At 53.5% G+C, this 13,448-nt stretch overlaps 5 protein-coding genes and 1 non-coding gene across 6 annotated transcripts; 2 read left to right on the top strand and 4 right to left on the bottom strand.

Moving 5' to 3' along the window:
• Positions 1-588: 588 nt before the first annotated feature.
• N656DRAFT_776843 (26S proteasome subunit P45) lies at positions 589-2,655 on the top strand. The gene is made up of 4 exons (XM_064814720.1): positions 589-931; positions 988-1,047; positions 1,145-1,954; positions 2,003-2,655. The coding sequence occupies exons 1-4, from the start codon at positions 929-931 to the stop codon at positions 2,507-2,509; spliced, it is 1,380 nt and encodes a 459-aa protein (XP_064672236.1). The 5' UTR covers positions 589-928; the 3' UTR covers positions 2,510-2,655.
• Positions 2,656-2,792: 137 nt separating this feature from the next.
• N656DRAFT_t39 lies at positions 2,793-2,896 on the bottom strand. Its single transcript has one exon. It is a non-coding gene; the product is annotated as a tRNA-Met (tRNA).
• Positions 2,897-5,035: 2,139 nt separating this feature from the next.
• N656DRAFT_766838 (ribosomal protein L13) lies at positions 5,036-6,137 on the bottom strand (the record flags this gene model as incomplete). Its single annotated transcript, XM_064813510.1, has 5 exons — positions 5,036-5,174; positions 5,252-5,510; positions 5,568-5,621; positions 5,796-5,931; positions 6,117-6,137. The coding sequence occupies 5 exons, from the start codon at positions 6,135-6,137 to the stop codon at positions 5,036-5,038; spliced, it is 609 nt and encodes a 202-aa protein (XP_064672235.1).
• An 803-nt stretch (positions 6,138-6,940) lies between these two features.
• N656DRAFT_705661 (uncharacterized protein) lies at positions 6,941-8,032 on the bottom strand (the record flags this gene model as incomplete). Its single annotated transcript, XM_064811289.1, has 2 exons — positions 6,941-7,361; positions 7,464-8,032. The coding sequence occupies 2 exons, from the start codon at positions 8,030-8,032 to the stop codon at positions 6,941-6,943; spliced, it is 990 nt and encodes a 329-aa protein (XP_064672234.1).
• A 1,501-nt stretch (positions 8,033-9,533) lies between these two features.
• N656DRAFT_776840 (glutaredoxin) lies at positions 9,534-10,745 on the top strand. Its single transcript, XM_064814719.1, has 2 exons — positions 9,534-9,927; positions 10,000-10,745. Exons 1-2 carry the CDS (start codon positions 9,873-9,875, stop codon positions 10,272-10,274), a joined length of 330 nt encoding a protein of 109 aa, XP_064672233.1. The 5' UTR covers positions 9,534-9,872; the 3' UTR covers positions 10,275-10,745.
• On the bottom strand, positions 10,316-11,805 carry N656DRAFT_776839 (chalcone isomerase). Its single transcript, XM_064814718.1, has one exon. It carries the CDS (start codon positions 11,664-11,666, stop codon positions 10,461-10,463), a length of 1,206 nt encoding a protein of 401 aa, XP_064672232.1. The 5' UTR covers positions 11,667-11,805; the 3' UTR covers positions 10,316-10,460.
• Positions 11,806-13,448: the final 1,643 nt, after the last annotated feature.

Genomic DNA, 13,448 nt, shown 5'->3' with positions numbered 1-13,448 from the left:
GGCGAGAGCAATCTGGTATTCGGTTGGCGATGTGGCGCAGCTCACGGCGCACACTCCTCTTCCCACCTATTCTTGCAGTCAAGAAGAGCAAGCCAGATGAACATACACATCTGGCTTACTACCTCGGGGAAATCAAAGAACCAAACTGCGCTATAAGTGAGCGACGACTAGATGAAGCTATTTGTAATAGTATAATGAGTGTAACCTACGATCGTTGTAGTATTGAAGATTGAGTTCTCTTCTCCAACCCTAACCCTACACCAGGGAGCTATACAACGTCGAAAAATGGCTTTAACGCACCCGACTCTACGGAGTATAGATTTCGCTTCACCCTATCCCTCGCGATGTTGGCGATAGCTTTTATTCGCTATTACAATGTAGCTGTATGATTTGCATCAACTTCAATTGAATGGTGATGACTTCAATCAATTGTTGAAGCAGCAAAGATCGGTGGCAGGGAGCAACGATGAGGCTGCAAGGTGTGTTGATTGTTGAAGGTTTGAGCCACAAGTGACCCACCGCTAACCGAATACCAGATTTGCTCTCACCGAATACCGTTTCCGCCGATAAGTGAGGAGCTTTGGTTGTATTGTCGCCATCGGACGGTTCCAGCAAATGTCAGCGCAGTGAGCGGAGTGCTATTGACCCAATCAAGGACAAGCGCTGGTCGGCCAGAACTGGTCCGTGCATGGTTGGCGCGTCGCTCTGCCGCCTGGCAACTCCCAACCAAGCTCGAGCAGCTTCCACATTGCACCTGAACTTAACGAAGGGAAAGCACATCACAGCCCCCAGCATCACGATCCAAATTTTGTTGCGCGCCTTGCGACACTTACTGCCGTACAAATCACGACACCTCGCAGCGCAGAATTAGACTCAGGCGACTTATCCAATCGCCGCGCTCCCGCCGGGGTCGCAGCACGTCGGCACCATGGTGAGATTCTTGGGCTGGCACTTTACGAGACTGGGTTGTTCTGACAAGTGCCGTAGGGTCAGAATCAGTCGGGTATGGGCGGAGGCCAGGATGGGAGAGATGAAAAGGACAAGAAGGTTTGTCCTGCCGGATGGGCGAACAGTTCTCAGTTGAACTGCGTCGTCAAAGGCCAGTCGCCACTGCAGGCATGCTAATCATAACCACTGCAAACAGAAGGACAAGCCCAAGTATGAGCCGCCCCCAAGACCTACCACCCGTATTGGCCGTAAGAAGAAGAAGGCTGGCGGCTCTAGCGCTGCCGCAAAGCTGCCTCCTGTCTACCCAACCAGTCGATGCAAGCTCCGGCTACTACGCATGCAGCGCATTCACGACCATTTGCTGCTCGAGGAGGAATATGTCGAAAATCAGGAGCGTCTCCGAAAGGCAAAGGCGGCAAAGGACAATTCAGCCCCCGCCTCTGAGCTCGATGCCGCCGACCGGATGGCCGACGAGCGCGGCCGCGTCGACGACATGCGGGGCAGCCCGATGGGAGTCGGCACGCTCGAGGAAATGATCGACGACGACCATGCTATTGTCTCTAGCACCACAGGCCCCGAGTACTATGTCAGCATCATGAGCTTTGTGGACAAGGATTTGCTGGAGCCCGGTGCTAGCGTCCTCCTGCACCACAAGACTGTCAGCATTGTCGGCGTGCTTACGGACGACACGGATCCACTCGTGAGTGTCATGAAGTTGGACAAGGCGCCTACCGAGTCATATGCGGATATCGGCGGTCTAGAGCAGCAGATCCAGGAAGTGCGGGAATCTGTCGAGTTGCCGCTGCTGCATCCGGAGCTCTACGAGGAGATGGGTATCAAACCACCGAAGGGTGTTATCCTCTACGGTGCGCCGGGCACTGGAAAGACGCTACTTGCCAAGGCCGTTGCGAATCAGACCTCTGCTACCTTCCTGCGCATCGTCGGCAGCGAGCTGATCCAGAAGTATCTTGGTGACGGCCCTCGGCTTGTCCGCCAATTGTTTCAGGTAAGCTTTCTGGGCGAATAGCAGTGAAAAACGGCTGACACAATACAGGTTGCCGCCGAAAACGCTCCGTCCATCGTATTTATCGACGAGATTGATGCTATTGGCACCAAGCGGTACGACTCGACATCGGGTGGTGAGCGTGAGGTGCAGCGAACCATGCTGGAACTACTCAACCAGTTGGATGGTTTTGACGACCGCGGAGATGTCAAGGTTATCATGGCTACCAACAAGATCGAGACGCTCGACCCTGCCCTTATCCGTCCGGGGCGGATCGACCGTAAGATTCTGTTTGAGAACCCAGACCAAAACACAAAGCGCAAGATTTTTGCGCTGCACACCAGCAAGATGTCCCTCAACGAGGATGTTGACCTAGAGGAGTTCATCGCTCAAAAGGACGACCTGTCCGGCGCGGACATCAAGGCGATATGCTCCGAGGCCGGTCTTATGGCGCTGCGGGAGCGCCGGATGCGGGTTCAAATGGCCGACTTCCGCGCAGCTCGGGAAAGGGTGCTGCGGACAAAACAAGAAGGCGAGCCAGAGGGCTTGTACCTGTAGTATCATTGTGTAAGATCAGCTAGGGTAGTCGAGGATCCGGGCGAAAGCGGAGAATGGCAAATAGAAGCGCTTGGTCCACACTCAAAGTCATCAATGATCACTCGCGATTCCCTCCATAGTGAACTAGACTGCATTCGGTGTTGCCGTTCCCATGCTGGAATTTCTTCATATGATCTCTGGCCGGAACCAGGATTGCAGCGCTACTACCTATGCGAAAAAAAAAAAAAAAAAACAAACAAACAAAAAAAAGTGGGGGCGGCTGTTCATTTTGGCAAAATGATCATGGGAACTGTGAGGCTCGAACTCACGACCTCAGGATTACTCTGATCTATGATCAGATCATATCGAAATATGAGACCTGCGCTCTTCCAACTGAGCCAAGCTCCCTGATTTCTGGCAAAGCCTTCTCAAATTGTCTTAATAGTACTGACCATGGGCATGCATGATCTACGTCTCTCCAAGATCGAGTCTCCTCTGTGGCCTTGCAATTCTTAGTTGTTGCCAGATACTATTCAGAAATCTGCCTGCTTTGTAGGAGTCTTAGCTGCTCAATTGTTCTTCTGGCGTTGCGCCATCTAAGCTTTAGCCTTCATTCAAGGAAACGTGAAGTTAAGGTATAGATATCGGCAGCTAGGAACTCGGAGCGGTTTGCTGCGCGTTTGGGACTCCAAGACATTCTAGAATTGGCATGAAGTACTAGCCGTGGTCCAATCGTTGAGATTGGGGAGAAAATTCAGAAATTCAATGATGGATTGGATGAATTGCTATGATCACCGCTGGGGCTATACTAAAAAGGTCACAACAACTAGGCGTGAGAAGCAGACCAAGCGGACCTTAGAGTTAAACGTACGAGCCCAACTCTGTACAGTCTGTCAAGAATTCATGAAGCCGTACTGCCGTAAACAGGAAATGATGGAAGTGCATCTGACAGTCGTGCCGTATAGGCCAGTCCAAGCTGGTAGAAGTTAGGTACTATACTCTAACTGAAGTAGGTCACTGAAGGGAAACTAGTGCGGGCTTAAACTCATCTGACTTTAGTATCAGACAGACGATCAAGCCTCTCAGCATCAGTTCACCATTTGCAACTCTAGGACAAACTCAAAGTACCTTCGCACCTGTACTCATGATATAGGCTCACTGCAGTGGTTGGTGCGTTGGTTGAAGCTGCTTTAAAACTTATGAGTGTAGTAGGTACCAGATACTAGTGCAGCAACCCTTTAGCAAACCTCCGTTTCCTCCCTGTGTATCTGTGGAGGGAGATGTTAGTATGCTGGTCTGCTCTGTGCTCTTGAGCAGTGCAAAAAGCTTGATGTTTCTATACTTTCACTACTTCCATGTGTTTGGATCCCTCTCATTGAACATACCTTACACAAGCAGAAGTTCGGGCCTTGGCGTGTCACTTCATGCAATCTAACCAAATACTTTTGACTTTCAAACATACGAAACAAAACGGTACACTCACAGAAGAGGATGCTCAGAGAAAAGACAGTGAACTAGGAATTACAGGTGTCTTACATCATTCCGGATGAGCACTCAAGCAAACGCCAGAAGCATAGAAGCTGGAGCGAAGCCGGGAGGGAGTGAGGTTCATTTATTATCTTTGTTTCCTGTGCTACTTTCCCACTCTCCTTTCCCTCCTTCTTCCTTCTTTTCCTTATTCTCTACTGTTACCTGGTGACCCTTAGAGATAGTACATACATGTGACCCCCGTAGTAGCCCGGGTGTGACACGGATAGTACTAGTAACCTTACTTTCCCTACCTCAGTATATGGACCGTCCATCGCTAGTAACGTGCCTCAGATTCAGAACATGATACTATCCCCAAGTCACATACACGCCCTGGGGGCTGTCCTTTTTACTTACTCAAGTTGACAACTTAGAAGCCCAGACCCGTTGTATCTCGCTGGGCTGTCACAATGTGATCCTCAGTAAGAGGAAACCGGTACGTCATTGGGTCCACTGTCCCTGAATTCTCGTTCACAGTTCCAACGTGCAACGGTCGGGTCGCGTAACATTTGAGAGATAGAACGCAGGTCGCAGGACCCTGATAGGACCGTAAGAGACTTCCCGCAGTGAATTGCTTAGGAATAACAAGGGATAATGACGATTCAAGACCCTCCCGCTGCTAGTGTCCTTGCCGCCCAATCGTGTTGCTTTCACGGTTCAACTTGGAACTTTGAGCTGATTGTGAGGCGTTTGATTCAACCTTAAACGGAGTAATAGCCGAGGCGGTTGGCCGTCATGAAGTAAGGTGTGGCTTAGCAGCACTCCTCGCAACACGATCACAAGCCTAAGCGCCAGGGCCGGGTATTTTCTTGAGTTCTTCATCCCATGCAACCTCAGTCTCCATTGGTTGATCTCATGTATTTTAGGAGGTCCCAAACCTGGGACGCACAGTGTGTCAGATCAGATAGCCATTGCCTATCCCCGCCATCCACGCAAATGAAGTTGATGCCCTGAACCACCGCGCCAATCTAGAGTGAAATCGCATAAAGGACAAAGAGGTTGTGAGAGTGGCCACTGTCTCTAGTAGCCGTAGGCCGCAAGGGCCTCCGCCGTCTTCTGGTCGACCTTGGCAGTCTTCTTGGCCTCTGATAACTGTCTCGCAGCCAGCTTCTTGCGCTCGTAGTAAGCGGCGCCCTTGGCCTTGCGCCTCTCCTCCAGTCTGTTGTCGATTCCGTTAGCCTTCCACCGAACTTTGTCCCACGATGGCGTGCCTTAGTGTGACGGCATGGTACGCACCTCTCGACAACGTCCTGGTACTTCCAGCCAACCTCGTGGCTGAGACGACCAACAGTGCAGTACTTGCGGCCGGGCTGGAGTCTCAGAACCCGCAGGGCCTGGGGAACAACCATCTTCTTCTTCTTGTCGTAGGGGGGAGGGACACCCTCGAAAACCTTAAGGCGCTCGAGGGCGGCGGCACCGCGAGCCGTCTTGTGGGGGATCATGCCGCGGACGGCCTTGTAGAAGATCCTGGACGGAGCGCGGAAGTGGAAGGGACCTGCGGGCCGTCAGAACATGCTGACATATGAAGCCGGCTCGGAAGCGCAAAACTCACCACCGCGGGTCGGGTTGTAGCGAGTCATCTTGCGAAGGTAGGCATGGTACTTGACTGTTTCCCATCGTCAGCCGCCATTTTCCTCATCTCTCAAGCCCTCCATGTCATGGTCCCTCAATCGCCCAGCGTCGGAATCCCATCGCCTCGAATGGTCGCCCCAGATTCGATTGCACGTCATGGCGAACAAAGTCCCCCGGTAAACTCGAGCAATGGAATGGTAAAACGTACGCTTCGCGCGGAAGAACTCGCCGGAAATGTTGAGGGCCTCGCAGCGGACGACAACGATCTTCTGGCCGTTGAGGAGCTGCTTGGCGACGATGCTGGCAAGGCGGCCAAGCAGGTGGCCCTTGCCATCGATCACGACCTATCCAAAGCTGTTGTCAGCAACCTGTGGCCTCCCTTGTCCGCTTAACGACCTTCCATCATGCGCCATCGCGATTCGAAGTCGATGCAACTGCTCCTCCCCGATTTGCCTCGCGATCCGCGAACCCTGGGCAACCCGCAATCGCCGGGCAGTTTGATGTCAATTGGAGGAGAGGTTTAACATACCACAGACTCGAAAGAAGACATCTTGCCGCGCTGACTGGGCAGGATGGGGAAGAAAACAAAGAAGGAAAAGGTTGATCAGTCACGCTCCGGCCTGATCGATTAGCAGCTGGCTGCTTCCTTACCCTTGTGGTTGATGGTCGTTCTGCACTTTTTGTGTGTGCTGGAAAATTAGCCGTGTGCAGTGAGGCCGGCGAAAGTGCACTAGTCCTGATTTGGTTGAGGTGGGGTTTGGTAAAACGAGCATCAATTTTGCTGCCTGAGGCCGAGAGTAGGGTTAGACCTACTGTTCCTGCCTTGTCTCGCTCACCGGACCCACCATCAGCTGATCTGACGGCGCCGTGAACGGGGCACATGAGTCGCCGGGGTCGGTCAACTGCCGCCGCATGCCAACTTTCGCATGCTTCCGCTCTCCAAGCTTGCATTATTCACCGTCTCCAGGGGTGGTTGGTACCTTAGCCACTGGGGATTCACGCCGAATGCACAACTCTGATCACCTGGCTAACAGAGCGTAGGATGCGAATGTATTATTGCCTTGCCTCTAAATGTAAACATACCGAGCATCTGTTCAATACACCACACCGACGTTAGGTAATCCACTATGCTTGGGAAAGAAACAATGCAAATGCATATTACATCTAGAGAGACGTATCAAGCAGAAGTCGGATAGGAAGCAAGAGCTCATGAAAAGGAATCCAACAATAAGACAAATACCAAGTGGAACGTATCAAACCAATGAATTGACTCGCAAGCAGCTGCGCCGAGGAGCGCACTACGACTGTCATGTCAGGCTGAGGACGGAAGATGTGAACAGTGCTTGCCTGGCATCATCGCTTGGCATCATCGAGCTCTTTCAACGTCGCCTGGACCTGCTTCACCAACTCCTTCCTCCATGCACGCGCCCCCTCCTCTTTCGAGATATCAACCTCATCGAGCTTCAACAGCACCTGTTGCATGACTGTTTCGGCCAGCTTTCGATGCTCATCTTCGCGCTTCTTGGGGTCTCGGGGTGGTCCATCCACGAAATCGGTGCATTTTGGCAGCAAGTTCGAGCGGAAGTGTGCTGCGATGTTGTTCAACTTCTCGATAGGACCACCAGGGATACCTGCCGGGGCAGTAGCTACCGAAACATTCGATCCTGAAGGTGACTGGGTTCGTACTCTTGATGTGGCCCTTCTGCTGTGCCCGTCCGTCGGAACATCGAGCCCAACCTGCGAGCCGCTGTCTCGGGGGCTCCTTTCATCCCGCCTGCCGGTTCGCACTCTTGATGTACCTCTTCTGCTGGCACCATCCGTTGGAATATCGAGGTTAACCTTCGGACCGCTGTCACGGGGACTCCTCTCATCCCACCCGCCACTTCTTCCAACTCTGGGCGAACGCTTCTCGCGTTGGCCGCCGACGACCACGATTTCTTCGCTGCTGTCGCTGCTGCTCCCGAGGCCAGATTCCTCGAGAATCATGAGGACCTCGCTGTTGTTCTTGACACCATACTCACGGACCGGCCGGTCTGGATTCCTGAGCCGGCGCCCCTTGTAATACAGTTTCACGCGTTTCGCTGCTCGATCGTCTAGGTTCATAATGATCTTGACGCGGTCCCGCACGTCGCGAACCAACAGCTGCCCGTCACCAATGGAGTAGGCAGGGAAGTGCTCCGGATACGTGACGCCTTGGTGCTTGATCAGCATGACATCGTCCTCGGGAACATGTCGGCTATAAGCCGGAGAAGGCGCCGAATGTGAGTATGCATCGATGATATGTGTGCGGGGACTGTACTGTGGCTGGGGAATGTCGAGGTCGTGGTCTTCCAAATCGGCGGAGGTGATGTAGGTGTAATGTTCGGTCACATCGGGCACGCCGTCTGCGCCAAGAGTCGAACTGAAGGGCGACAGACCTCCGCGTGAGAAACCATACCGAGACATTCTTCCAGGGTTTTTGCTGCCTTTGCCGTGCCGTGCCGCGATAGCTGTGGGAACGGCGCCGAGGAGAATGACGGCACCGACAGTGGTGTAGATTACTGCCGGGGAAAGACCAGTCGCGGACCCGAGGTATTCGGTAGCGCCCGCGAGACGCTTGGCAACCGAATCCCAATACGTCTGCAACGATGCTGAAAGATTCAGCAGAGCCGAGGTGACGTTGGTGGCAATGCTCCCGAGCGAGGCACCAGGCGATGCCAAAGTCTCTTGACCGGAAGCCACTTTTGCGGCTAGTGGTTGGTCTCACGACTTTGCGCCGTCGACCGTGTGGGAGGATCAGGAGTAGTTATGGAGAGGGAAATGGAGATGGAAAGGTCCGTTTATGTCAGCCAGTTTCGTCGCCTGGCACGGCGGAGGCGGCGAAAAAGCGGATTTCGGGGTTCGCTGGCCGGATGCATCAGTTGAAGCGTCGAAGTGGAGTGGATTGCCAGGCCAATAACCACGAAACGAGGCTGGCGTTGTTGTTGACCCTGATGGAAAATTAGGACAGACGTCGCGTTGTCCTCACACAAGAGTCCCAAAACCGGCAGTAAACGACGATCCCCGCCCTGGACAATCAAGGGTCTCTTTGGGGAGGCTGTCTTTTGTCTGCAACCTGGCGAGTCAATTCCATGTGGGTGGTAAAGTGGGAGTGGCGGTCTGTAGCCGGTCGAGGCTGCAAGGGTACCACACGGTCCACGACTCCACACCAGGCAGAGTTCAACTTTGGATTTTGGATGGTCCTCGGCCCCGCCATTGTGTGGGTCCCCTAATGAGTCCCCACTCCAGAAGGACAAATTCCATTTACCAGGTTCCAACATTGGACATCTGCACCCTCTCCGTTACGCCAACTGTTCACTTTTGATCCAGACGGTCGAAGAACTGAACAAATATCACGAGTCGATGGGCATATTCCCAGTGGCATTAGTTGGCTGTGAAACCTGAAATCCAGGCGGTGGCAACCACGGCGCCGGCACTTATATTGGACATTGCACAACATGGTGCCGGCAGGGGTGCAATGGTTCGTCCGAGATGCCACTTGAGATGGCAATCGTTAACTAGATTCGTTGAGGCTCTCAGCAGCTTTCCCGAGACGAGTGGATGAGAAGTCAACCACGAGGTCGACGCGGACGATCCACCCCAGAGCGATGAGGTCATAATCTTCCACTTCCTACATGAGCCATGCCATTGCGAGCCTACACTACAGTTGTACATTAGCTTCTAGTTTTTTGATGAATAAGGCACCATCATCACTTGACGTTATACTCTCAAGTCAGCGTGAGCTATCTGCATTCTGTACTTCAGTAGAGCGCCCCTGCGCAGCAGTTCGGTGCTCAATGCTCATCGGCAGAACGGCCATTGCGTCATCGGAGAATTTGTCAGGTTCCCGAAAGGGAAACGTGAATCTCTAAGCCCATCGGCTTAACCCGGCATCAGATCTGATAGCTGAAACTAACATTTTCCTCAAGAAGTTGAACTGCAGTGCAAGGGAAGTAAGTATCCTGGGGTTGAATCAGCACGGTCTCCGTTTATCGGGCACTCGAATTCTACGGTTTGAACACTGGCAAGACATCCGTCGTAGTTCATACTACCACCAGATAACCGGCGTTGACAAATCTGTTGGACGTCCATTGACTTCGGCATAGATCTCGCCTTCCGTCCCCGCAGCCGTCATTCAGCCTTTTAAAAGAGCCCACTTGCCCCTCGCCCCTCATCCTATCCTTTCGCTTTGTGCATATCATAGACAATCTCTATATTCATGTCCTTCATATTCCGCAGACTGTTCTCATCGACTTCAACCGCCGCCATGTCTGAATCCGCCCAGATCAAGGCCCAGAAAATGATCGATGACAATGCTGTCAGTACGTAGCATTTGCCCGCTTCCTTACTTGATGTTATTGTTGCCGCTGGCTAACGACAACATCGCCAACCAGTGGTCTTCAGCAAGTCATACTGCCCCTACTGTAACAACACGAAGCGCATTCTCGATGGGCTGAACGCCAAGTACACCGCGTATGAACTCAACCAGGAGAGCGACGGAGACGACATCCAGGCCGCGTTGCACAAAATGACGGGCCAGCGCACCGTGCCCAACATCTTCATCGGCCGTGTGCATATTGGTGGTAACTCCGATCTCGAGGCGGTCGTGCGCAACGGCAAGGATGGCAAGAAGCTCGAGGACATGCTAAAGGAAGCCGGCGCCCTCTAAAGAGTGGTGGAATGGTGGATCAAGTGCTGCTGCGTATACGGATGGTTTAGGATTGGGATACCCAACATTGCAGAGGCGTGCTGTAGCATCATACCAGGTTCGCACGAACATTAGAAATGAGCCCGTTAGCCGCCCGATGAGGTTGGGGTTTACATGCTATTCGTACACGTGAGAGAGTAGTCTCAGCTACGGCTTCGCGTTGATAACAGGCACAACCTGCGACGCCACGGTGCCGACAGGCCGCTCCACAAACTCCATGATGCCCTCGACAATATTCTTCCGCGCCGGCTCGCTCGCCACCTTCTTCCCGGCCAGGTAATTGAGCCAGAGTGCTCTTGACACGCGCTCGTCCTCAACGACGCCAATCAACTGCCTCCCGGCCCGGCGATCACCTCCGTACGTGATGCTCAACCTCCCCGTTTCATCTCTGACCAACAACAACTCCTTCCTCTTTGGCACGCTGCCGCGGTTGAAGACGGCCCGGAACTGGCGCATCGCCTCGCCAAACGCCTCGTCCTCGGCTGCCGTCCCCGCGCGGGGGGAACCCACCGTCGGCGCGCGGGCTTGGATGGCGCGCACGAACCCGTCGCGCAGATGATGGAAGTCAGTGTCGCGCACGGGGACGACGCGGAACGCCGACCGTGCGGGGATGCCGCTCCTGAGCAGCTCGTCCCAGGCCTGCTCGCCCGCGACCGGGTCGAGAAGAAGCGCGCGTAGCTCCTCGCGCTCGCCGGGCACAAGCGTCGTCGCGATCGGGTTGATCTTCTTGGTTAGCGCGGCTTGTAGCGCCGCGATATCCGATGTGGCTACATAGTAGCCGACAACGTAGACCTGCAGATTGATGAAGGTGACGGTGCGGAGGCCAAGGCCGACCAAAGTGTACTCGGTTGTTGGACTTGTAAGCGTCGGGATTGTGCTCGGGTCGGCTGAGTCCGAGTTGGAGGATGAGGATATTGGGCCCGTGTAATCAGGGAGGTCAATGGTTCGGGGAAAGGTTGGTACTGTGCTGTTGCCCGTGGGCACAATCTCACGTCCTTCCTCGTCGTAAACCACGACTTTCCGGTCCGCCCCGCCGCTGGGTCCAGCTAGGGGGTCAGTTGACGGCAAACTTGAGTCGAGCTGTACAGGCTTGGACAGCTCTACTGCGATCTTGTAGGAAGTGTAGATGAAGGAGACGACACCCGCGACGGTGCCGCACCAGAGAAAGATTCGTCGATTGCGCTGGTACTCCTCTGATTGTTCGGAAAGCTGCCGGATATTGAGGTTCTCGACGGGCCGGCCATGTGTCCTGCTCGACCGGCGGGACAGAAGGGATCGGCTTTGGACCCTGCTCTGGAATGGGCTCCTTGTCGGGAGCTGCGCGAGTCGGCGTATTGCTGGTTGACGGAGCATTGTAAAGCAGTTGACGTTGCACAATGAAACAGGCAATTCCAGTCAGTCGTTCTTTTACTCGCAGCTCGGGACTCCAACCGTCGCCTGGTCTCAAGGGGAGCCTCTCGCGTGTTCCGACTTCCGAGTTTGCGCTTGGCCCTGTACTGTACGCCAAGGAACAATTGACATCACACTCAGCCCTGTCGCCCTTGCCTGCGGTGCTACAATTTATTACGTGTACTGTACAGTACACTAGCAGTACCTTATAGTGTTCCGGGGCTCTTTGGCGCACGTAGGTTTGAGTACGCTACATAGGGAAGCTGCCCCTGTGCGTTGCAGCTTACAGGAGACGCAACGTCTCTGGGCTTTCCATGGCTCACGATGTTTCATGCACCTCCATACCCTAGGGACGCTGATTTGCCAATTCGGCTTGCGTATCCCATGCGCCATTCCCCTGTACGGTTCTTGATTAGTCCTGTGCGGCTGTGATGTGCTCTACCGTTCTACGTACCAGGTAAGGTATCATCTACCTGAATTCTGAAGCGCTTGACCAGAGAACGCACTGATCAGCACGATGACCAGTGCCCTGGTGAGCTCGCAGCTAATAAGAGCTTCAGTTCGGCATTCCAAATGGCACTAGACAGCGCCGGTAGATTGTTTACTGCAAGCAACCACTGCAAGAACGTCATGAAAACAGCCTTGCATGATTTGCTTCGGTCCCTGCCTCGGCCAAACGCCTGGTGACACTGCAACATACAAAGAACTCCATAGAAGAGTCGTCTCGTCGCATCTAGCTGATCAGCTGGCGGACCTACTCATGTAGTTCCCATGCACTGCAATCCGTGTGAAGGGCGAGAACGCGCGGTCGGATTAAGCCTCTGGTCGATCTAGCCGCCACCCGATTAGAGCTGTGGATCAGCGACAGGGAACTCGTCATCCAAAACGCCATGGTCGCGGCCTAGGTAGTCGACAGTCCGACTGGACGTGAGTATCAAAGAGTTCTCAGAATGTTTCAGCGTTGCCGACGCAGTCTAATCCAGAGATGTTGCATACATGACGCCCCAAAGGAATGCTGGGAGCGTAATCACTTGCAAAGCCTCGCCCAACACCCTTTGTGTGTTCAACAACCAGCCGCGAAGCCTAGAAGGTATCGAAGCAGTCGATCGACGATTCGAACCTGGGTGTCTGAGACTCTGAGCCAATGATGGTACGGTACTCCGTATACAGATTCATCGCACAGAAATCACGCCAATTATATGGTATTGTACATACATACATCTTCCGTATTATACATACAATACGTCTCATCAGTGGAGTATTTACGAATACAGTACAGTACAGGTACATACGAAGTATGTACATACAATACAGCCAACCCACGAATAGCTGGCCGTTGTGGTGCTGTTGGGTGTCCAAACAATGCCCAAGGCGACCGCAAAGTGACTCGATTTCGGTGTGCTGCACTTGCTGCCGCATTGCTTTGATGCATTTCACCGCATCAAAAATGCAGACTGCCCAAAACGGGCGGACCTAGCCTGTCCTGCCATCTGCCATGATGCAACTGCTCCTGTGTTGACATTTGTTCGATCCCTTCTATTCGCCTAGCGATCTTTTCGAATGGCTTAATATGCGCTCCACAACCTACAGGACCACCCCATCCCTCAGCTGACTTCCCATTCCAAATCTTGCGAAGAAGTACAGCACAGTATGTACGGTACACCAACCATGGAGGGGGACAGGGGTCCTACAGCAGCTTGTGGTAATACTGTTAGTGTCGCAACAGAGCCAAGATTCCTGGAACAG

This window comes from Canariomyces notabilis (assembly GCF_033297395.1).
Source record: "Canariomyces notabilis strain CBS 508.74 unplaced genomic scaffold N656scaffold_5, whole genome shotgun sequence".
In the NCBI taxonomy this organism is placed as follows: Eukaryota; Fungi; Ascomycota; class Sordariomycetes; order Sordariales; family Chaetomiaceae; genus Canariomyces; species Canariomyces notabilis.
Note: the sequence above shows the minus strand (reverse complement) of the source record. Positions and strands in the feature narration are given on the sequence as shown.

Coding starts and splice junctions, on each gene's coding strand:
- N656DRAFT_776840 (XM_064814719.1), top strand. CDS start 9,873: ATGTCTGAATCCGCCCAGATCAAGGCCCAGAAAATGATCGATGACAAT. Junction 9,928..9,999: donor GATCGATGACAATGCTGTCA/GTACGTAGCATT, acceptor ATCGCCAACCAG/TGGTCTTCAGCAAGTCATAC.
- N656DRAFT_776839 (XM_064814718.1), bottom strand. CDS start 11,666: ATGCTCCGTCAACCAGCAATACGCCGACTCGCGCAGCTCCCGACAAGG.
- N656DRAFT_776843 (XM_064814720.1), top strand. Junction 1,048..1,144: donor GAGATGAAAAGGACAAGAAG/GTTTGTCCTGCC, acceptor CACTGCAAACAG/AAGGACAAGCCCAAGTATGA. Junction 1,955..2,002: donor TTGTCCGCCAATTGTTTCAG/GTAAGCTTTCTG, acceptor GACACAATACAG/GTTGCCGCCGAAAACGCTCC.